General features: G+C 35.8%; 2 protein-coding genes across 3 annotated transcripts; one reads left to right on the forward strand and one right to left on the reverse strand.

Annotated features, from left to right (window-relative positions):
• The first annotated feature begins 112 nt into the window (after positions 1-112).
• Positions 113-19,427, forward strand: etnppl (ethanolamine-phosphate phospho-lyase). Of its 2 annotated transcripts, none has more exons than XM_084109875.1 (13): positions 113-276; positions 775-893; positions 3,432-3,591; positions 4,212-4,286; positions 4,720-4,813; positions 10,761-10,877; positions 12,289-12,371; positions 12,871-13,096; positions 13,670-13,824; positions 14,160-14,249; positions 15,177-15,307; positions 15,381-15,451; positions 15,546-19,427. In XM_084109875.1, the coding sequence occupies exons 1-13, from the start codon at positions 218-220 to the stop codon at positions 15,651-15,653; spliced, it is 1,488 nt and encodes a 495-aa protein (XP_083966001.1). In that variant the 5' UTR covers positions 113-217; the 3' UTR covers positions 15,654-19,427. The 2 variants fall into 2 exon arrangements, with proteins under 2 accessions (XP_083966001.1, XP_083966002.1); XM_084109876.1 differs by having other exon boundaries at positions 15,204-15,307.
• ostc (oligosaccharyltransferase complex subunit) lies at positions 19,218-25,308 on the reverse strand. The gene is made up of 4 exons (XM_084109877.1): positions 25,110-25,308; positions 24,552-24,645; positions 21,594-21,791; positions 19,218-19,649 (listed from the first exon to the last, which is right to left on the reverse strand). The coding sequence occupies exons 1-4, from the start codon at positions 25,246-25,248 to the stop codon at positions 19,631-19,633; spliced, it is 450 nt and encodes a 149-aa protein (XP_083966003.1). The 5' UTR covers positions 25,249-25,308; the 3' UTR covers positions 19,218-19,630.
• Positions 25,309-25,310: the final 2 nt, after the last annotated feature.

A 25,310-nucleotide genomic window follows, 5' to 3' on the forward strand; every position in this document is an offset into this window, starting at 1 on the left:
GCGAACGGTCCACTTTTGCAATAGTGATTGAACTGATACGTGATGGGTCTGTCTGTCAACACCCCCCCTCCTCTCTCTCTCTCTCTCTCTCTCTCTCTCTCTCTCTCACTCTCTCTAACACACACACACACGCGTACATCAATGGAGTTGACAGTGCTGTACTCATTGTACCTCCAGCAGCAGTCACGCGAGTTTGTGAGCTCCTACAAGCAGAGAAATGGCAACGACAACTTTCGATAAGCAGAAGACTATCGATCTCCGTCGGAAACATGTAGGGTAAGGAGACATTACTGCATTTATAACGCACGAACTAATGTCTATCAGAGGTATTATGACACCTGTGACCTGTTTTGTTATTAGTTATTATTGTTTGTATTATTGTTATTTATTATACATTATTAGCCTATGACCTTAAAAGAAAAGCGTACGTGGCACAGAGAATGTCGTTTTCATCACTGAGAAATAAAACAACATCAATATCAGAAGACATATGAGATGAGTTTGAGATATGCAGTGTATGAAAAGTAAGGAAACTTGGTTTCATAAGTGCACGTTTAAGTCTGGATCAAGTCTATACCGGTAGCCTACCTGTCATGATAAAAAGAGGATTTGACAACAAGTTTAATGTTTCATCAAAAATATTTTTTTCACAGAATGCGTCTCAAGACAAAAGCACGCTAATAATTCAAATGATTTATGACTTAAATTCTTTAACTTCATGATTAAAGCGTCAGTCACACAAGTCTTTTATTTCTGTCTTTTCCCTCCATATAGTCCATCCTGCAAAGTGTTCTTCAGTCATGACCCTATCAAGATTGTGCGAGCAAGGGGCCAGTACATGTACAACGAAAAAGATGAGAAATACCTGGATTGCATAAACAATGTAGCACATGGTAGGCCTATGTTATTGTAAAGGGAAATTGCAGTTGTAGTAAATTTGATTATGTATAGAAGATTTGTGGAAAGTATCCTGCCGCTGGCTAAACCAGCAATGTGGCGCCCCAACAAATCTCGCGGGAATCACGACTTGCTTTACGGCACGACGTCACATACATCAATCACGCATTTCAGACGTGAATCATGGCAGAGTCGACGAAGAAAGCTGGTCGGAAGAGTGTAGAGATGGCTCTGCGTGAGTGGTATTTACGACAGTAACATTTAATACAAGTACTCCACAGTGACTCTAGGGGTCGCTGTTTGAGAAAAACGGAAACTGCATAGTGTGCCTTTAAAAATGTAAATGTTTGAAAGATCCCTAAACAGAGCAACTGGTCAAACCTGAAAACCTTATTGTCAAAATTACAGGCAAATTCCTTAGATTTAGGCTGTCAATGTAAGACTGTCAGTCAATGTAAGATCTTTAGTCAATGTGTATATCAGGGTTGTGAAAGTGCAGCTGCAATTGAAGTTTTGCTCATTTAAAAGTCAAAGCACCTTACCAGACATTTACTCTAGCAAAAGAAAAGTACATATGTAACCATATTTAATTGTACTTAAGCATTTAAAAAAAAAAGAAAAGAAAAAAAGTAAATCTTTTGATTAGTTTTAAAAATTAACAGATGGAATACGGAGATGTGAAGTTCCATGCAGTTTTTAAAGCAAATTGATTAACTACAATTTTCTCAATGTCCTAACTATGTAAGGCTCCAGAAACAATTATTGTAAAACCCGAAGCCAATAACGGCAAACCTCTTACATTTAACATGGTACTAAAAGAACATACATAATTGCTCTGGTAGAAACATTGTACACAAGTTTTGAGATATACTACCATCTCAATAAATTGTGGATATCTATTGGTATCATAGACCATTTGCATTTCATTTGTCATTATTTAAACACAAATTTGATAGAAGTAGAAATAGAACCAACACAAACTCTTATTAGAGAAGTGGTTATAGGAAAACAGTAGCTGAAAAAATGGTCAGATGCACCCTTACAAAATGTTGCAGGTTCAGTTGCTACAGGGTAAGTTTCAGATTAGTTTGAGCAAACTCTGGTTTTTCTGGTTTTTTTTCTGGGTTTTTTTTAGTGGTGTTCATCACCATCGTAACTTATGCTACAGGGCTAACCAGCTCCTGAGCAGAATTTATTCTGAGTTAGAGATAAACCTGAACTGCAAATCAGCTGGGAGCAAAGTGACATATATCTGGTGCTATAAAGCCACACTCCCCCTGTTCCAATGAAAGCAGTTCAAAGTGAACTCTCTTGCTTCAAATGAAAGCAGTTCAAAGTGAAAGTTTCTAATGTAATTGTAATTTGTATATTAAACAGCTTGATATGTTAATTAGGAATGCCTGTGAACTTTAACTGTCAAAAACAAACAGACAACAAAACAACAACTTGCTGTTATTTGAGTGAGCGTTTTTTCAGTGTCATTGCTGCTTTGATGATGGAACAAAGATTCCCATGCATGATGCAAGACATTGTCTGAAGATAAATTAAAAGAAAAATGTTTTATTTATCTTTATCATTTATTTCACTCTAATCAACATGCATTTTCAGAGCCATTGAAACAAACCTGATGTCCTCTTGATGTTCACTCTTTTGATTAAGTAGCAAATTAAATACTTTTTTCCACATAGATTTACATTCTGTCTTATAAACTTACATGTTCAAGTTTATAATAGTAATAAGTCAGCTTTGGGGTACAAAGTTCAAAAATAATATATAAACAGTAAACTATAAGTATGATGTAAGAGAACTTACAAGCATACTTGCAGTATAAAACTACTAAACTAGCAGTTTACAGAGTGTATACTCCAAAGTGTACTTTCATAAACTAAATAATGCGTTTTAAGTATTTAACTAGTAAACTATCAGTATACCTACAAGTTCACTTGTATAGTTGCAGTACAAGCGAAAAACGTAGTTATAAACTAGTTGTGTACTCAAAGTTTACTACTATCACACTTAAAGTATATTTAAAAGTATACTTTTAACACTAAAAAGTAGTATTGAAATAGTACACTTACAAGTATACTACTAGTACATTCATATTATCATACTTACTACATAAAGTATCCTAAAAAAATACCTTATGTAGTTACTATAGTAATAACTATAAATTATGCATAATTACATGCAACTAACCCTGAACCAAACCCTTAACCTATAGTAAGTACATGTAGTTACTTAATATTACTCAGTACTTAAATGTTTAATTACACTGTTACAACAACACCTTGAAATAAATTGTAACCAAATACTTGAACTTTGTTAAAGTACACTTAATAAAATGTACAATGTATGAAAATGTATGAAGTATACTTATTTTTTTAAGGGCTCACTCATAAAAAGTATTTTAAATGATCTGACTTAAAATACAGTACCATTATTACATGAATATATCTTCCTGAGTGCAATTATCTGTTCTAATACATTCATCCCTGTAGTAATTATTCAATTGATGTTTCTGTGTTGTTCTCCAGTGGGTCATTGCCACCCAGATGTGGTTGAGGCAGGAACAAAGCAAATGGAGCTTCTCAACACCAACTCTCGCTTCCTACATGACAATCTGGTCGTGTATGCTCAGCGTCTCCAAGCCACCCTTCCTGAAAAGCTCTCTGTGTGCTACTTTGTCAATTCAGGGTAGGTCTGTGAACTCAGACAGTCTGTTCTCAGAGTTTAGCCTACAGTGTACATGCACATTGAGTTTTCTGCTTGCTTCAAAACACTCCCAGTTTGAAACAGGTTTTACAGACAAGTCTTTAATAATACTTAGACATGCATAGAGATATTTTGACTGACCAACCAGACTGTACTCTTATAAAAATTGTTATGAGAGCACAAATATTCACACCTAGCCAGTGGATCATTTGCATATTAACCACTAACACATATGGTTACTGGCTGAGAGCCAATCGCCAATGGTGTAATCAGGATTGTACCGGGGTACTGTGGGTGAAAGTTTTGTAATGACTGAGGTTTAAGGTGTGGGGAGGCTCTAACTACAGGTTATCAAACATGCAGTTTTCTGCTGGTGAGAAAGTTTCATCACAGGATTTCATTACATCACGCAGCAGCATTTACCGAGCTTCATCTGCACTTAAGCAAAAGTATTCTAGCAAATTGCTACATTCATGGCTTTTTGTTGGATGGCTAGGTAGCAATTTTTGTTTTCAGTGTTGAAGGCAGCAGCTTGATAATAAAGTCTGTATGGTGCATGGAGGCTCAAACCCATAATCAACTTTTCTGTTTTTGACATTTAGGTCCGAGGCAAATGATCTGGCCCTGAGGTTGGCCTGGCAGTATACCGGCGGCAAAGACATCATCACACTGGAGAAGTAAGTCAACAGCACACTGGCTGTGTCTCCTTTCCTCTGCACTGGTATCTAAACAGTAACAAAGTTCTTAGAAGCGTGAAGCTCATAGCTTAAATATTAACTTTATCTTAAGTCTTGTATCTGGACATACTGTAGAGAACATTCCCATTGCTTTGCCTATGGATATACATAGTCATCATCTGCCTTGGTATTCAAAACCAATGCTGTACAAAAAGAAAGAATCACCTCGTCTTCAGGTTTATTTGAATGAAGGCCATATCCATTCAGAAATATAGCATGTGATTTTTTTGCTGCGTTGGTTTGTTTCTGGGCCACTTTTCACTCACATAAGCAAAATAATAATTAAAAGATAAGATAACTCCTCTCTCAAACATTGTGGAACTTTGTTATGTTGATTCTTGTGAGTTTTTCATTCAGTGTGTTTCTCCTGCAGTGCCTACCATGGTCATGTGTCATCGCTCATTGATATCAGTCCATATAAGTTTCATCAGATGACTGGTGCAGAGACGAGCCAACATGTGCATGTGGTGAGTGTTGCAACATGAGACGTTTGACATATTGGATTTGACATCAGGTCACATGCACATAGTGCTCAGACACTATACTTGAAGTAAAAAAAATTCAGAGATGGCCAAACTAATAATGTGCAGCCAAACTTCTAATGTCTCTCTCTATTTTTCTAATACATTTACACACATATATATATATATATATATATATATATATATTATACACACTGCTTATGTTTTTGGGAGCTAATAATTTGCATTAAATATTCAATTCATACATACAATTACTTGAATACACTTCTTATAAGATGAGTATGAATTTCTGAATTAATGTATTTTATATATATATATATATATATATATATAATTTGTGGACATATTGTCAAATTCATATAGCCTAACTGATTTTATGTCCACAAATTAAAATAATAATAAAAAAACCCTAAAAAATATAATTCTTAAAAGAAAACCTTGTGTAGTTTGGCATAATCCTTTATCATTTTTCCTTAGACAAATATTGTCTCTGTTAGTCACACCATATTAATCGTATTTGGTGGACAAGAGTTTTTCACATTAATAAACAAAGTAATGTGGTGCAAACTACATGCAAAACAAAAACATAAAATAGGAAATGGCATCATAGAGCAGCCCCCCTCATGACTGTGTGTCAAGTTCAATAAATGTCTTAAAATATCAGATATTTTCAACATACACAGCTGCCAAATTGCGGTGGATGATTGTGTGGTACGTGTGTGTGAACTAGCCTCTCAGTCATCACCTTATTATAAGGAACTCTTGACGTGGTGATCAGTCAGTATCATGTTACGTGCTAGGGAGCCGCATCAGGATACGTAACAACAGCATGTATTTTTTATGGAAAGTCTCTTTAAAGACGCTTCGTCTTTCTTTTCAGGCCTCTAATGCTGACATTATGCTGCATGCTTAATGTGGAGTACAGCAAATCCAGGGAGCTTGTGACTTGAATGTAGTCCTTGCTATGGCATTGAAATACCTTTCTACAAATAGTGATAAGACAACCCATCACATTATTTTGTTTATAGCCAGCATGTTGTAGAAAGGATTAAGCTCAGGTTCATCTTACTGCCCTGTCCTTACACTACCTTAACTGTGAATTTGATACAGAGTACAACTTTTTTTTTTTTTTTTTCACATTGAGAATTTTTTTTGTTAGATATAAATATTGATATTACGTTTATAGTTGATATACTGGAGAAAAAATATATATTTTTAAAATATTACATATTTATATGACATATTAATATAAAAATATTACACATTTATATTACATATTAAAAAATTACATATTTTCAGTGTGAAATTCTTTATCTTATCCCAACTTAATATGATTAGAAATAGTAAACTTTTAGACAGAAGTGTAAACATGCATTGCTGTGTTAGAGCATTTAGTCTGGCATAGTAACATTGGCTCAACCAATGGCATGAGTTTTAGGCAGGACTGCCTTTTGGAGGATTGATTGGGAAAACAACAAAAAAGGACATTATGTTTGCAATTCAGTTTAAAACCAAAACAAGAAATTTGCACACCAAACACATTCAAAGTCCAAGATCCTTTGAGGAAAATGTTTTACTGAAGATTCTACTATGAAGTGACAACAAAACACAAAAGTGCACTAACTAAAAAGTGACTGAGCACCAAAAGAAAAAACAAACGTTTCAGTCCATTTTGGAATATCTTCAGTGCTTAAGTCAAGTCAAGTCAAGTCATCTTCATTTATATAGTGCTTTAACAATGTAGATTGTTCCAAAGTGGCTTTACAGTGATAATAGGAAATTAAAGTAACAGAGATTGTTTTGGCTTTATAACAGCTAAGAATAAGTAGTAAGTAGAATAATAAGTAACAATAAGTAACAGTAGAATAAGTTGTCCAGCTAAAGTTAGTTTTGATTGATTCACTTCCGTCACAACAATCATTAGTTATTAACTTAGGGGTTAATAGGGGTTAACACGACACCGTTTTAACAGAAAACTCTTAAGTTCTCTCTGCGCAAACTTTAAAAATGCGAACCTGTGAGAATGCTGATGGCGTGCACATGCGTATTACGAGTTCAGTCTATAGGTATGCGCGTTTGAATATATGTGCACAGGCATGTAGTGCGCAGGCGTGTAGTCCTTCCCTACAAACCAACCCTCAACAAACTACTTGTCTGGCCTTAAAATTTATAATACAGAATTTTTATCGCTTCTGCGTAGCCACGCGAACCGGAATTATCCCGACAACGCTTTATCTGTAGAGAGGTAAAGGGAGGGGAGGGAGGCTTTCACAGGGGAGAGACTAGTTGACACTTCAGGACTGCGTTGTCGTCGCGTCCAGGCGCAGGTCCTGCATCATATCTGGATACGGCCTGGATCCGGCGGACTGCGGTAAACCTCGGGATAAACAGAGAGACTAATATTAGTGTAGACGCCATTCTTCTTAAGATGTAACGAGTACATCAGGATTTATGGGAAGTGTTCCCGGTTCCGGCTGACCTAATCTATGCAGCCGAACATTGAATTATAGAAGTCTATAATGTGTTATGTGTATGCTAGGTCAAAGAGATGTGTTTTTAGTCTAGCTTTGAACTGACAGTGTGTGTCTGCTTCCCGGACAATGTTAGGAAGACTGTTACAAAGTTTTGGTGCTAAATAGGAAAAGGATCTACCGCCAGCAGTCGATTTTGATATTCTAGGTATTATCAACTGGCCGGAATTTTGAGATCGCAATAGACGTGAAGGACTATAATGCGTTAAGAGCTCGCTCAAGTACTGGGGAGCTAAACCATTTAGTGCTTTGTAAGTAATCAGCAATATTTTAAAATGTATACGATGTTTAATAGGGAGCCAATGCAGTGTTGACAGAACCGGGCTAATATGGTCATACTTCCTGGTTCTGGAAAGAACTCGAGCTGCTGCGTTTTGGACCAGCTGTAATTTGTTTATTAAGCGTGCAGGGCAACCACCCATAAGAGCATTACAATAATCTAGCCTTGATGTCATGAACGCATGAACTAATTGTTCCACATTTGTCAATGAGAGCATATGATGTAATTTAGATATATTTTTAAGATGGAAAATTGTGGTTTTACAGATACTAGACACGTGACTTTCAAATGAAAGATTGGTATCAAAGAGCACACCCAGGTTCCTAACCGACGACGAAGACTTGACAGAGCAGCCATCAAGTGTTAGACAGTATTCTAGGTTATTACGTGAGGAAGTTTTTTGTCCAATAATTAGAATCTCTGTTTTTTTCAGAATTAAATAGTAGGAAATTACGAGTCATCCAATTTTTTATATCAGCTATGCATTCCATTAATTTTGTGAATTGGTAAGTTTCGTCAGGGTGTGAAGAAATATAGAGCTGAGTATCATCAGCATAACAGTGAATCTTTACAACATAAATCATCTGGATTTATACATTGTTCAAGACACTAATTGGAGACACCAAATAATTAACACATTTGGTAAAATGCTGGTTAATTGATTATACAATGAATGGATAATCGATGTAAATCCCACACATGGCTGGAGTAATCCTTCACACATGCTCCAGCAACAAACAACAAAAGTTGCACCGTATGCGTACGTATTTGCATGGACAAAACATGCATGGTCTTTTGCATGGTCTTTAATGGTTCGTCCTCTAGAATGAACAAAAAGAGTTAAATCAGTAAATAAATTCTTACCAGCACTATCAACTGATAGCACATGCAATATAAAAAAAAATAAAAAAAAAAAATATATATATATATATGTTCTTTATTTCAGCACAAATGGGGCTGCATGTAATAGAACATGTGATATGGTAAAAATGACTACTTGAAACTCTCTGCACTGCAGGGTCAAAAGAGAGTTTCGAGTAGTCATTCAATGCTGGTAAGAATTTTTTCACTGATTTTTTTTGTTCACTAGTCACTGTTGACTAACCATTAGAGACAGTGTCCATACTGGCTGTAGTGCAATTATGGAGGGACAGATTAAGACTTGTAAGCCTGGAAGAACTGTAAGGCAGATGCCAGAAAGTCTGGACTTGGAAACGACTACTCCTCGAGGAAACAACAGACTCTCCTGAGAATTAACATTTGAACACTTTCTTGAATAAGTAACAACGCCATTCGAGACGCACCACACCGAGCAGTTCACACCTCACCCTTACAGTCTCCTCATCACCCATCCCTTCTCTCCTCATGCTGGGATAACCTGAAATTCACCCAAAATTCTATATAATAATAATAATAATAATAATTTGCTACATGTATATAGTGCTTTTCTGGGTACTCAAAGCGCTTTAAATATGGAAGGGGGATCTCCTCACCACCACCAATGTGCAGCATCCACCTGGATGATGCGACGGCAGCCATATTGCGCCAGAACGCCCACCACACACCAGCTTATTAGTGGAGAGGAGACAGAGTGATGAAGCCAATAGGCATATATGGGGATGATTAGGATACCATGATGGAAAGAGGCCAATGGGCACATTTGGCCAGGATGCCGGGGTTATATGGTTTAATATGAACAATTATCATATAACATTATACATGTTTGGTATCATTTGAAATGTCTCAGTGCGACTGGTACAATGGTCTCATCCCCACAGAAGTAAACCAAAAGCTAATAAGTGCACTTAGACTGTAAGAATTTAATGTAAGGGAATTTCTGTTTAGGACAGCAAAATGTCGCTTGACCAACCTAAATAGGGTGAGTCTTACCTCTGTTTAATGTAATGTTAGTCTAGCTAAGTGTACGTGGGAAACCATGGCTTGACCAAACCAAAGCTACTACCAGAGAAGTAATTTTGGTCAGCTTATATCTGCAGTAGTGGTCATGGCCTCTGACTAGAGATAGTGTTATTTTAATTCATACAAAGTATCTTAGATAGAGTAAGGGTGAATGCGACCATCTAAGGTATTAGTCAATTACCTCTGTTTAGTGACCAAAAACTGACGAGTTTGTGATCGTGAAAGGACCTCAAAGCGACATAGATTCTAATGAACGGGTAAAATATAAATGAATTCATACGAATTGGGCAATTCGTAAAATATGTACGATTTAGCAAAAATCGTATGAATTCGTACGAGTGAGGTCGTATGAATTCGTACGAATTAGCCACCTCGTAGAATTCGTACGAATTGCCGTGAGATCAGACTGGAATAACTTGCTTCATAACCTGTAGATCCACAAATGTTGTTTATCTTTCGACTTGTCCATATGGTTTACAGTACATGGGCAAAACGAATAGACAACTTAATACCCGTATTAATGAACATTTGTAGTTCTCTGTGTAGGGGTGATTTTAAATCTCCAGTTGCTAGACATTTCAATGAAGAAAATCACCCTGTTCATGTTCTATCTGTTTGTGTCATTGTTAATGTATTCCACAGATATTCTAACAATGAACAAAGTGTACTATAGTGTGAAAGTCGGTTTAAACTGAACGACCTTTTGGACTTTAAATCGAGACTCTAAATCGTTCTAGCTTGAAGTCTTTCCCACCCCTCAGTTGTTTGTTGCTGGAGCATGTGTGAAGGATTACTCCAGCCATGTGTGTGGGATTTACATCGATTATCCATTCAATGTATAATCAATTAACCAGCATTCTACCAATTGTGTTAATTATTTGGTGCTTGCAATTAGTGCCTTGAACAATGTATAAATGCAGTGGATTTATGTTGTAGAGATTTAAGCAATGAAGATAGTCCAAGATGAGCTGAAACGTTTTTTTTTTGTTTTTTGTTTGTTTTGTGCACAGTCACTTTTTAAATTTTTTTTTGCAATTAAATTTATAAATGATACCAAATAAAAATAATTTTAAATGATACCAGTAATAATAAATTAATTAATTAAATAAAAACTTGTATTTATAATTGCCAGCACAGTGAAGAGATTTATTTCTGCACTGTAAACTTTGACTTACTATTCATAAATGTGATAATTCCTTAGGCTCTCAGTCCAGACATTTATAGAGGCAAATACCGTGAGGACCACCCAGACCCTGCCACTGCCTATGCTGAAAATGTCAAAGACGTAATCAAACAGGCCCATGAAAAGGGACATAAGGTGAGTGAATGTCCATCAAAGTTATTTAACATCCACATAATTCAGCATTATTCACTGACTGGACCCTTAATCTTTATTCCATTACTGCATACCTTATTTTTAAAATTACAATTTATAATTTGCAGTGATAATTGTGTGGATTACCTTATGAATATAGTCAATTGACATCTCTCTGTCTTAACCCTGCTTATAAAAAAAAAGATAACTCATAACATTTTGGAAGACAAATAAAAAAAATTTAATCAGATAACAGGGGAGGTATGCTGGTATGTTTAAATATGCAGCACATTTCCAGAACAGAAATCTGAACATTGGATAAAGCCTGGCTCATAATTGTTTCATTTGGTTCACATATTAGAGTCAATAGTTTTTATCAAGGGGATTTTGGATATTTATTTGTGTCACTCCATAAATCAGAAAATACTATCAACAGCCATAAAAAAAAAAATCACCATGTTTTTGGATAATTAAATGTTGTATAAAACCAGGCAAATAATATATGAGCAAACTCCTCTATAAAAACCTTCAGAATATAGATAAGAATAAAACTGTAAAGTTTGGTACATGTAAATAGTTCTGAAATAGAGATTTCGTGCTCAGTGCATGAGAAACAACTTTTGAGGAACGGCCTTTAAATATATGTACTGTAAAATACATGCAATAAGAGCAATACATTCAATACAGTTACACTTTATTTTAAGGTGTCATTATTACAGTGTAATACTTGCATGTGTATTTTGAATGTTTCCTTTCCACTAGTCTGAAACAACACATTATGAAAAGCCAAATATCCCAAAATCTCAAAATTGACCAATGCATGGTCAACAAAAAATGTTTTTGCTTTTAGTGTCTTGCCTTAAATTCATTGACATGATCTTTTCGGTCAGTGATTTCCTGTGATCTTTTAAATTCTCCATCAATGACTGAATTCCTCCTTATCCTTTCCTTTTCCCTCCCCACATTCCCTCTGCTCTCCACCTGTTGTTGTTTTCCCTCTCTCCAGGTTGAGGAAAGACGGGAATTATTCTTACCTCCTCGATGCCTAAAGGCTCAATGATTTGCAGAAATGCATGTGCATCTTCAAAAAGCCCCTTAACCTTCTGTTACAGGAGTATAAGGGGTCATTACACAGTCCCATTTCTGAAGTGAGAACTGACGTGAATCTGTGAGGATCAGTGAATGAATTGCCCAAACATCATGGCAACTGTGTCAAAATGGCATGAAGTTCTCGTATGTGCCCGTTTTCCTCCTGAGTTTCTTTGTGTATTTTCTGTGCTTTCTTCAGCTCTGATCATGGCAGTGGCTGTTATAGTCATCTCAAGCAGCTTTTAAAAAGTTTGCTTCCATCAGTAGGACCTTGCACGTATTTCCACTAGGGTACAAGGGACTCATGTGATCTTTTCCTGTGTAGATTGCCGCTTTTATCGCTGAGTCACTGCAGAGTTGTGGAGGGCAGGTCATTCCTCCGGTGGGCTACTTCCAGAAAGTGGCACAGTATGTACTATCAAGTGCTTAACTGGCTCTGAATGAAGCATTTTAGTTACATGATTGCAGCTCTTCTGCTTCACCCAATAAGTGACACATTTAATCTATAGGGTATAGGCTAATATAGTACTATTTGCATTCCTCTTTTCTAAGCTTACTTAAAGGTTCTGCCAATTGTGTCTGTAAATTCATCACATATTCATTTTAAATTTGCTTGTTTAATTTTAGGTTTTAATACCTAAATTTGACGTTAATTTAAATTTTGACTGGTGCAGGGTTTTATTTTTGTTTTTAATTACCAAAAATATTACAGTATATAGTCTGTATATATAATTTTGGGCTAATAAAATGATAATGTTGTATGCTGTGCCCATTTATGAATCACTTTGTATCCAAGTGTGCATTTGTCTTATAATGCATGTATCATATGAAATAAGTGTTTCTGAATATAAATATGCATGCATATACATTCCAATTTGTGTGTACCACAACTCTTGCTTTATCACAGGCATGTGAGAAATGCAGGAGGCATTTTCATTGCTGATGAGGTCCAGGTGGGCTTTGGCAGGGTGGGCACCCACTTTTGGGCCTTCCAGCTACAGGGAGAAGATTTTGTACCAGATATTGTTACAATGGGCAAACCTATTGGAAATGGTCATCCAATGTCATGTGTGATTACCACTAGAGAGGTTGCCGAAAGCTTCATGTCATCTGGAATGGAGTACTTCAACACAGTGAGGACAAAAAGAAAACATATTTTGACAATGGAAGGCATGAAATAATACAGATTAAGACTGAAACAACATTTGAAAATAAAACTATTTGCATTGTTCACAGGGCCCTCATTTATAACATATACGTACGTACAGATTTGACTTAGAGTGTGTGTATGCTAAAATCCACACCACCATTCATGTTTATAAAAACGGTCTTTGAACGCCACGTCAGGGTAGAAGCAGACGTATGCACTTTTCTGGAATAGGCTACTACAGGTATTTGGAAATCAACATTCTCAAGTAAATGATTTGAACATTGACAGGTGCTCTTTTATATGTCAATGAGGCGTTTACAAGGCGGAGTTATGAAATCATTTAGCTGCGCACAATTTCAAGATAATTTGCGATTTACGAATTTCACATCTGGAAGAGAGGTGTACGCACATTTGAGAAATTATTCTAAGACTTCTACGCAACATTTTATAAATGAGGCCCCAGATGTGTGAGCAACAGATATAGGGCCTAAAGCAAAAATTCTTATGAAATATAAAAAGCAAAAGGCTGAAAAATGTTCGTCTTGGTGTCCTCTAGTTTGGCGGTAACCCAGTATCATGTGCTATTGGATTGGCGGTGCTAGATGTAATTGAGAAGGAAGATCTCCAAGGCAATGCCCTGCATGTCGGAGGTTACCTGACTCAACTGTTGGATGATCTGAAGAAAAGACACCCCTTAGTGGGTGACGTGAGGTTGGTTAACTCCCTCCTAACTTCTAAAAATTATTAAATCAGGAATTGATGGACATGATCAGATCCATAATGCCATCATTTCTTTAATACTGACAAACTCTGCAGTGTGAATAAAGGTATAGTGTGAGTAATAATGTGCCACAGTGGAACCTTGACTATGTTTGCATAAGATTATTGAAGTTACATGGCCTCTTTATGTTGCAAGCCTTTCGTAAATCATTTCCCTGGGGTTGTTTGTGAAGGTGGTACACTTGTAATAGTGCTGACAGAAGTATGTCTGGAACACACATTTCCAGGAAGTTTAAAGTTGCATGTCAAACATTTTGTTTTTTTAGGGGCCGTGGCCTGTTTGTTGGGTTGGAGCTGGTAAGAAACCGGGATAAGAGAACACCTGCCACAGCTGAAGCTCAGGATGTTATTTACAGGTGAGAATGAGTCATGAATTAAAAAGAGGAATTGTTTAAAGTTTAAAAGGTTTATGAGCATATCATGCATAAGATGCATAGCCTAGCCACATAACTTGGCACATTAAAGGTAGGGTAGGCAATTTCAGAGAGGCTAGCAATAGCAAGCTAGCTTTGAAACATAAGATCCCACTCTCCCTTCAAAGCCACGCCTCCTTCAAAACACATGATCACGCACAGCCAGAGCAGAGTCTGTAAAGCGTCACGAGAGACAGTGTTAAATTACCATGTCTCTAACAACATAACTTAACAATAATAATGAACGTAAAAAACGTAGAGAGCTCTGACTTGTACCACCCGACTACTGCATTAATTTTGCCGTTGGTAGTGTTGCCATAGAAACGCATAATTCCTACTCGGAAAAACAGTTCCGAGTCGAATGTCACAGGTCGCCATCTCTTCATTATGGTAGTTAGGACATGGCATGAAGACAGCATAAGCTTGTTGTTTTGGTTCAAGAGAAACGGTAAAAGATGGCTGCTGTTTGTGGCGCTTGGTGACTGTCTGTCTACAGCTCTGCATAGCCTCATGGAACGCGCTGATGATGTGTGATGTTTGCGTATGGAAATACAAAGGTCGACAGGCAGGTAGGGCAAAATTAGACAAAAAATGTTTGGTCCCGAGACTTCCACAGATGATATGTACGTTTTAATATTTAGACCACTTCTATTATTGCTTGCTATCAGGATGTGAAGAGTGTTTCAACCATTATAAAAATAACTATTTATGAAAAACATTGCTTACCCTACCTTTCAAATATAATTAAATAATATAAATATAGAACTACACAGAAAGGGGGCGAATAAGAATGGACCTTCAAAAAAATGTTTTTTTTTTTTATATATATATATATATACTGTATATTATTTTGTAAAAAAATTTTTAAAGACTAAAAGAGCAGCGGATTCTGCTCAGTGCTGATGGCCCACACCGCAACGTTCTGAAGTTCAAGCCTCCTATGTGCTTCACTAGAGAAGATGCTGAACTTGCCGTGGAGAAGATTGACCAAATTCTGACAGGTAATTTTAGTAACACAAATGAATTTTGGTTCATATGCCTCATGGTAATTTGTGCTTTATTCTTTTGTTTTAGACTTAGAAAGGGCTTTGGACCTTCACATGCATGAAGCAGTAATCTCTGAGAATGGACACAGTAAGCGAAAGGTAATCTTGCAGGTTATGTTATAAACTACTTAACGTAGAATCAAAAGGGAATCAAACAACCAAGATCTTCTGTTCTTTGCCTTTTGATCCCAAGGAACTCAGTGATGAAAATGGCCTGGTTCATGCTTCAAATGGCAGCAGCCACAAGCACGCCAGCACAATACCTCACAGCAAGAAAAACAACAAGAGACTAAGAACCTAATGAAACATCAGGGGAAACAACTGCTTTAAATTACTTTTTAATTATGTCTGTAACATTTTCCATGTTTTAATGGATCTACAATTACACTGTATGAACATTAAATTGCCATATATTTTAGTGGTGCCATTCAGAACTGTAAAATATTACCTCTCAGTGAAATAAAACTATCCAATATGATAATGATGTTGGTATTAGCTTTCACACACAGAAAGCTATAAAGGACTAAAAAGGAACAAAAGAGTGATAAGAAGCTAATAAATCATTGTATGTACATGGCATTATGGTTTTCTGTGTTCTGTGTTGACACCTGCTGGAGCTGGTTAGTTTTGTGGGAGAGACTATAGATAATAGTTTAAATGCATCTATACCAAATTAGGCACTGCTTCAACACTGCTTGTTTTACAACAGCCTGTTCGCAACTGTACGCAAACCTGAACAAATGCGCACTTCAGCAGGTTCTGCTGATGTCTGCCACAGTAAAACAGCTGGAGAATCACTCCTGTCGAATAGTAATGCAGTGGAAAACACCCTCTAGATAAAAGGCAACATGGAGGGAAAAAATTTAGAATGAAAGATCCTTTTTAGAATATTTAAAATGGCAGCTAGAAACATAATCATCAGTTTATTGTTAGGTATCTCATCAAAAGATTAAACTTAAAAAATTACCGTAATCATTTCCATTTCAATAAAAATACAGAGACCCAGATAACATTGTTTCAAAGTACAATTCTGTCTTCAATCAGGATGCTTGCAACCAAAGTGCTGCAGTGGTGACATATTTTTCTAGGCCCACCCAGTGTTACGTTACTGTCAGTGTTGTGGTTCTGTTTTTGTTTAGCTCATCTGTTTCCATGGTTACCCTCATTAGTTAATTTGTATCACCTGTGTCTTGTTAATTACCCTCTCTTGTATCACCTGTTTTCTGTTCATCTGTGTGTATTTAGTTTCCCTCTGTTCAGTTAGTCCTGGTCGGTTCTACGTTGTCAGTAAGGTGTTTAGTGTGTATGTTCCTGCCTGTCAGGATCTGTGAGTAAGATTGAAGTAAATCGTTTGTATTGAAGCCTTTGGACTTTGAGTCTCCTTCAACCTGCACTACACCCGTAACACCCAGAAGCTAGCATCACCCTGGTTCCCTTGACAAAAACCCAATAGGTTGTTTCAATTGGCATTGAATTATTGCAAAAAAATAAAAAATAAATAAAAGAGGCTGTGAAAGTGGACTAGTGAGTAGATGAGTTTACCTGTTCGGCATGATGACATTTAATGGCCCTGACAACCTCTGTACTCCCTTTTGCCCATTGTTAGCAACCTGCCTTTTAAGACAAGTAAAAACTCTAAAAATAATAATAATAATCACAATGGGGTATTAATGATGTATTTCATGTTGTAGAATAAAACGTGAAAATATCTTGAGCTTGTGTTATCCACAGACCTTTTTTCAGGCATTTAACCAAAAACATTGACTTCAGAATGATGAAACCGGTAGTGCTAAAATGATAACTCATTTCTGGGTTTTGGCCTACAAAAATATGTCATCCATGCAGCATTGTTTATTCCAGTTCAGTCTATTCTATTAATGGTGTTTTATGTACAGATCCAGGAATGATCTCAACCTTTGTATACTCCTTTTACAAAAAAATTGTATATATTCTCAGTTTTCTCAAGAAAAATGTGATGATTTTCTTTTGAGTATTCATTGTAAGGTTTCAGGTATTAATGAGGATTTTAAGCAAGTTTGTGATTCTGATATCTCTATTGTTGAAATTGAGGATGCACTGAAATCTATGAAGCAAGGAAAATCTCCAGGTACTGACGGTCTATCCGTTGAATTTTATTTACATTTTTGGGATGTCTTAATGCAACCTAGTTTGTTTAAAAAAAGTATTAGAAAAGGACAGATGACTTCCACAATGAAGCAAGGTCTTATTACTCTGATTCCCAAAACCGATAAAGACCCACTTTTAACTGAGAACTGGAGACCAATATCGCTGTTAAATGTTGATTATAAATCACTTGCTTTAATATTTGCAGTTTGTTTAAAATCAGGCCTTAATGGTATAGCCTAATTGGCGAAATACAACATGGATTTATGAAAAATAGACATAGCTCCAATATAAGATTATTTCTGGATCTCACTGATTATTCAAAGAATATTGATTCAGATGCTGTTATAATGTTTTTATAAAGCATTTGACTCTTTAGAACGCCATTTTTTGCTTAAATATCTCAGCGTTTTTGGTTTTGGATGTACTTTAATCAACATGGTGAGAATGCTTTATATGACATTCATTTCTCAGTTTTGGTTGGCTTTCAAACTACTAAACGCTTTAATTGTGATAGAGGAGTGCGCCGAGGTTGCCCCATTTCTTTTTCTTCTAGCTGTTTGAATTGTTATCAATTAATATTTAAGAAAATCCTAGTTTAAAAGGTATCTCTATATTTGGTAAAGAATTTAAAATATCTCAACTGGCCGATATTTCTTAAAGACCAAAGTCAAATTCGCACTATTATTAAATGTTTCTCTGAAGCCTCAGGTTTATATTTAAATTCATCAAAGTGCGAACTTTTTTTGTCTTTATGATACTCAACAACCATTGATACACCATATACCCGAGGATTTTCCTTAAGATAGATTGCTTTGCCAACAACTTAATTTTTCATCTAAAATAATGAAAACTAGAACAATCTTTAATTGTTGGCTACAACGAGACCTGTCAATCTATTGTAGAGATCTTATATCCAAAGCAGAGGGTTTGTCTGTTGTGTTTATCCCTCTCTTTCCTTATTTGTTAGTGACAATTGTGATGATATTGACAAAATGTTATTGAAGTTTATTTGGAAGAACAGATCTCACAAAGTTAGGAAATCTGTTTTGTCTAATAGACGTTCTGAGGGTGGACTGAAAGTTTTAAATTTTAAGGAATTAATCAGCTCTTTTAAAATTAGTTGGTTAAAAAAAAATGTCTTTGTAGTAATGACTCAGTTTGGTACTATATCTCCAATACCATATTTCGTAGATTAGGTGGTTTAGAGTTTCTTTTAAAATGTAATTTCACCTCTTCTAAATTACCGATTTCTCTCTCTAAATTTCACCACCAAGTTTTACTTGATTGGAAATTGTGCTACATGCAAAACATTTCTCCTCAAACTTCTCAATACATTGCCTAGATTTGATGTCTTTATCGCTGAGATCTCCCTTATTCTAAAATCTCTTAAGAAACTTGTTCTTATTGTTATCAATGAGTTTAAGAATTATGATACTATTTTTCTTACTGGTTGAGGTGTAATTTTTTTTTTTTTTTCTCTCTCTTTCCTTTTCATTTTATGTTAGTGTAGTCAAAATGCAGTGCTGTTTCTTTTCTTGCAATAATAAAAAATAAAGTTCAGTCTATTCAGTGCTGCTCTCTAGTGTTTGAAAGTTATCAAAACATCTAAGGTGACAATATAAGTAAATCTATTAAATAACTTTAAAAGAGCCTTCCATTTTAAATAATCTTTTCATTTTTCTAAACTGATTTCACAAAGTAAAATTTAGAAAAATCAAATAATTCAAACTTTGAAAAGTTTTGTGGGAAGTACATTTGTTTATTATAGAAAAAACTGCACATCAAACAGCCACATTCAAGGGTTTTCACAGAGCAGGCTGTCTACAGTAAAATGAGATATTCCAAAATGGATTTAGCTTGACCACAACAGTGACTTTCAAGGGCATCAATATAATACTGACCACCCTTTGGACTTTATAGAAATATGATAAGATGTTTTTATCAGCAATGTCGAGAAGTAAATTTAGCACAATAAGAGTCCTACTAGACAAGTTGCATGTGTCAAAAAAACAAAACAAAACAAAAAACAATAAGGGAGGATATTTCTGCCAGTGGAAATAATTGATCAGCGTTTGATTGAGTCCTTGGCACTGAAATGATTTTCTGTATGTTCTCTTTAATCTCTCCAGCGGATTATGCCATATTGCAGCTTTAACCCATAAGGTAACCACTGCAAGACAAACACATTCTGTTAATCATCAAATCATCAAAAGAAAGACAACAGAGATTAATATTAAACCAAACTAGGATGCATGTATACAGTTTTAAAGAAACTGCTAAAACATTGCTGCTATCTCCCTGCTATACACTGAGAATAACAACAACAACAACATATAGCTGCAAGCAGCAATTAATGGACCCAAGCACAACAACTACTACAATAAGTAACTAAATACAGTTTTAGATTATTTGAGCCAAAACAGGTACAAATCATAAATAGAATCACTTTTAATATGATTTAATTACTTATGACTTTTAACAATAGGTGGCGCTGTCACCAAATTGATGTGGTGTGGTCAGTGTGGGATGACAATAATCACATTTACACTGTTGGGCCAAACGGTATCTAAGAACGATAAGGAAAAGTTCCAGTTATATTTCTACTTCAGCTTGGTTCGGCATGGCACGATTGCAAACCGTTAAGAAACCATTCTGAACCGTGTTGGTAGAATGTGTGTAGTGACATCACCACTCAGGATTGGTTGCTTGTCTGTTGACTGGCTAACAGTTTCTTTGTAGCTGGCTAAGCGCACTATTTGAGCGAAGTCAACACAAGTTAATCACAAAATTAAAAGAAATACAGGATCATCTTCCTTAACGCTATTTTCATTTATATCTCATATGTCTGTAAACTCTTGCGTTACCAAGGCGACAACTGACGCATTTGCATTACATTGCACAGAGCTCTGTTATAAGCCCCACATTGGAAAATTAAACTGGATCTGTACCGGCTGGGCCGGATCGGCACGGAATGTAACAGTTAAGCAACGAGAAAGGTTTGGCCCAATGGTGGAAAAGCGGCTAATGGCACACACACAGTTTGGTGTCAATATCCCAAACCATTGCAGAGATACAGCCAAGGATTCAGTTTGGCATCATGCTATCAAATTAGTTAATGAGATAAACGATAACAGTTTGGTGTATCAACGTGCCATAAATTTTTGCTGGCATGGTCTGAAGATGATCTGAATCAAATTTGGTAAAAATTGGATCAACGGTCTAGGAGGAGTTCGAAAAGTAGGTTTTCAAAGAAATTCAAAATATCGGAAGTTTGATCGACTATGGATTAATTGGTATCATTGGTCTTGATATGTTCCTTACATATCATGAGTCATACCGATAACAGTCTTGTGACAATAGGAAAAATTAATCAAAAGCTATTAGCATTTATTTGAAATGTAATTAAAATGTTTGACCACAAGGTGGCGCTGCGTGAAACTTTTTGAGTATCTCAAGGCATCATGTCGAAGACACATACCAAGTTTCGTAACGATACACCAATATGTTCATAAACCATATTCAAAATGGTTGATGCACAAAATGTGGGATGTGGGAAAATTGGATGTCGTTTGACTCGGTATGCTGTACTGAATCTAAAGAGATGTGATTTTTGGCCAAACCGTACAGAAGTTATTGCAAAAATATCTATTTTTCATATCTCCTCAGGTGGCACTTTGCCAAATCTGCTCCTCAGATCATGGTTGTCATAGCACACACAAAGTTTGGACACTAAAAGCATTGCAGAGATACAGCCTCACATTCACTTTGACGTGCTCTTCGTCAAATTTGTTTGCACGTTATTCGAGAACCAATTGACTTGACTAATTAAGTTCAATTTCTTAACTTTTTGTCGGCATTGGTCTGAAGATGATCTGAGCAATGTTCTAAGAGTTGTCTTGAGCCAAGAAATCAGAGGAAAAAATAATTTCTATCCCTAACAGTTAAAAAGTTACAGTTCTATGGGTTTGCCATATTCTCAAATGTGGAAGACGACGAATATATGCTTGGCCCCTAATAATATTAAATAATCAGTAGGTGTTTCCACTGTAATAGTGTAATACAATATAAACATAAATAAATGTTTAAAAAGCTAATGTAAAGTGTAGTGACTTACGGCAGTTTCATTCTCATGAAGACTCTGGCCATGAAAAAGCTCAGTAACACGCTGACAAAGCCGATGAAGAGCAGGAGGAAACGGTTGAGCTTGGGAATGTTGGGTGCATTAGAGCGATCCAGAATTATGAAGCCAAGGCCTCCCATGGTGAAGAGAAAACTGGATGCCAACCCCTCCATGATGTACTGCCCATTCACCCTTTAAGAGAGAACACAAGCATTCAGAGACAGACTAGCAACAGGGATCACAGAAGCACTGTTGTGCTGTTCTGCACACGTCAAAATAAAATCAACGTATATTAAAACAAGGTTTCCAAAAACACAAGGAATCTTCATTACAATGTTATGTACTGACTGAAGGGCTGGGTATCGATTCAGTTAATAAAAAGAAATTAATAAAAAGAAATTAAACAAACCTGTATATTAAACTTTATTTTAGGAACACTTGGGTACATTAAAACAGAAGCCAACTCTATATTTCAAATGCATACAATGAATAGACAGGAAAAAAATGTGACAAGTCAGAACAGTGGCATGCCTTGATCAAACAGGTTCAGGTTATTTAAGATAAAACAAACATAAAATCCCACAGCATCAACTGTAACATGGAGGCTGCAAGCCAATGAACAATGTAGGAAAACGCTTTTGAGTGATAAATATGGAAAAAAAATCGATTCATGGCCTTTAACATTAGTTAATGCACCGTGAACTAACATGAACAAACAATGAACAAACAATGAACAGATGGATTTCTAACTACCATTAACAAAGATTAATAAATACTGTAATAAATGTATTGCTCATTGTTAGTTTACTACATTAACTAATGTACCTTATTGTAAAGTGTTGCCTAAATACTGTATAGCTGCAAGCAGGGGCCAAGCACAAAAAAGGCTTTTATGAGTCATGCAAGCATGGCTGGAAGCATCAGAGCAGCTGCAGGTCATTTTTAGATTATTTAGGCACAAAATCTGAAACAATATGAATGATTTAATTTCTTGTGACTTTTGACCATTAAGTGGCACCTGTTACCAAATTGATGAGGTGTGGTCAGTGTGAGGTGACAATGACACATACAAAGTTTTGTGTCAATTGTCAAATCATTTCATGGATACTTCGGTGCATGGCTCTACACTTAGCTACGTCTGATAAATATTTAATACCTGTTGCACCAACTAAACTATGACCAAGCACAACTATGCATGACATAATTCTACCGCAGTTATATTTAAGACGCCATTTACAAACTTTGCTAATAATAAAGAACTGAATTGCTCATGACATCATAACAAGTGAAGCCACTGCACAGTCTGATTTCAAAGCGTAAACGAACTACCTGTAAATTCTTATAGTGCAAACGTCCTATGTAAACAGTTATTTATTTATTTATTTACTTAAGTCGAGAATTGACCCTGCTTATTAAAAAGTGTGAGAGAAGTGTGCTACCTTTACAAGGCTACTTAACCTGCTTTTGTTAGTCAAACTTAGAGTACCACCCCGGTAGAAAATAAAAATGCTAAGTACACTTGCAGCCAGTCTAATTTAGTATACTTCAAGTGTGTTAATGATTAGTTAAATTGAAGTATGCTATTTTGAAACAACTAATTTTGTACCAAGTATATTTTAGTTGTAATTAAATTGTAGTAAAGCATAACTTTAAGTGTATTTAGTGTACTTTTGTGTACTAAATTGGACCAACTTCATGTATACTTAGTATACTTTTTACTAATTACATGCTTGATTAATGATATTAAAGTGTACTTTATTTGTGTTACAAGTACATTACAAATTCATTACAAGTGTCTTCGAAACTTACAAGCAATATACCATAAGTGTATTTATATATATTTTTCTTTTTTAAATATTTATTTTTGCCATTTTTGACTTTTATTAGGATAGGACAGGTGTTAGACAGGAACTGAGGTGGGTGAGAGAGAGGGGGATGGGATCGGGAAAGGTCCACGAGCCGGGACTCGAACTCGGGTCTCCCGAAGGCACAACGGCGCTACATGTTGGCGCACTTTCCCACGAGGCGATCGGCGCTGACCGTAAGTTTTTACTACAAATTGCACACTTTATTTAAATAATACTTGGCTATACTTTAAACAAAATACTATTGTATACTATAATGTATTTTGAAAGTATACTTTCAATGCATTGTTACAATGATCATTTCCAGCACACAGTTAAAATATACCTAAAATATATTTTTAATAAAGTGCAAATAAATACACTTTTTTTTTAAAAACTGAATTTTCACTTTAAGTATATTTTTCTAAAATATATATTTTAGAAAATATACTAAAGTACAATTATTTTAAAGTGTGTTAAAAGTTGTATTGTGAAAATAGGTAAAAGCATGATGCTAATATACCTTTAATATATTTAAAGATAGTACAATTTGTGTTAGTAATGTTTGTTTTGCAATGTACTATTGAAAAAGGGAATATATTTCAAATACAATAAAGTATACTTTTGTTCACTAGGGAATAGCATGCAACAATACAAAAGGAATGGACAGATTCAATAAATTGTAAAACAGTATCATCATACTGCATGCAACTGGCAACGAATTTGGGAATTTTAAAAGATCTATATACTTGGGTTGTGACAAGGTTATGTTGCCACAACGAAAGTTTGGTCATTAGATTACATTGCAGTCACATATTTTGGATAGCTCTGGTAATTTGGTCAAGATTTGTATGCCGGTGGTTTAAGAACATCACAGAAATTCTGAATTTGTACAGCAATAAAACTACAGACTAATCCTGTATCCACAGTATGATGTTTAAAGATCACAATTTTATTTATTGGGGTAACTTTTAAATAGTATTATATAGGCCTATGGCATAAAGTGAAAGGTCTCTGGCAAAAGTGAAGTGACTCATCTGAAGAGCAACCAGTTTTTTGTTTTGTACTGATGTTATGATGACAGGCTGTATAAAATGAAAACCATTACCTGTACGCCAGAAAGGCCACTGGCCGCTGATGTCCGTGTTCATCTGTCATTGATCCGACACTCGGAGGTTCAACGATCACATCGTATATGATGCCTGAAGAGATCAGAAGAGTATGGTAGCAGTATGATCACAGTTTTGAGCAGTCATTTAGACTAAAACAGAGTAATGTCGCACTTAAAATTATTTATTTAGCTATTGAATATCTAGCAAAATAATAATAAACTTCCGTTTAATTCTTGTTCAAGTAAGGAGTAAGTAGTAAGGAGCAGAGAGTAGTCATTATGTCTGTGTGTACAATATCATTTGAGATTAAAGAATGCGTTCACCATTGTCAGAGAAATCAGACTGTCAGAGAAATCAGACTAACAGTTAACTCGCAAGATTATTTCACAAAGCACGAAAGCATGCATCTTCATATTCAAATAAACTGTAATACAAAGTCTCTACAGTAAAAAATAACTTGTAAATAAACGGTTGTGCTGATGTGTGCACAGACAACAGGATAAGGGTTAGTAGCTAAAGGCTAGTTTAGCCTCAGATTGCTTTGAGACTCTTACCACCGGTGATGAGAAAATATGAAACAATCACGACGGCATATACGGTCATTGCAGAAGGCATATGTAGCCATGATGGTTTTTTAAGTTTGACATTCGGGCATTCCAGTACAGCAAACGGTAGGCTGAATAGAGTCTCCATGGTTTAATTCAATGCTGTGTTCCTGTGGCTGCCCGGCTAATGCATACGTCACACTGGCCGTA

This window comes from Abramis brama (assembly GCF_963993115.1).
Source record: "Abramis brama genome assembly, chromosome: 3".
In the NCBI taxonomy this organism is placed as follows: domain Eukaryota; kingdom Metazoa; phylum Chordata; class Actinopteri; order Cypriniformes; family Leuciscidae; genus Abramis; species Abramis brama.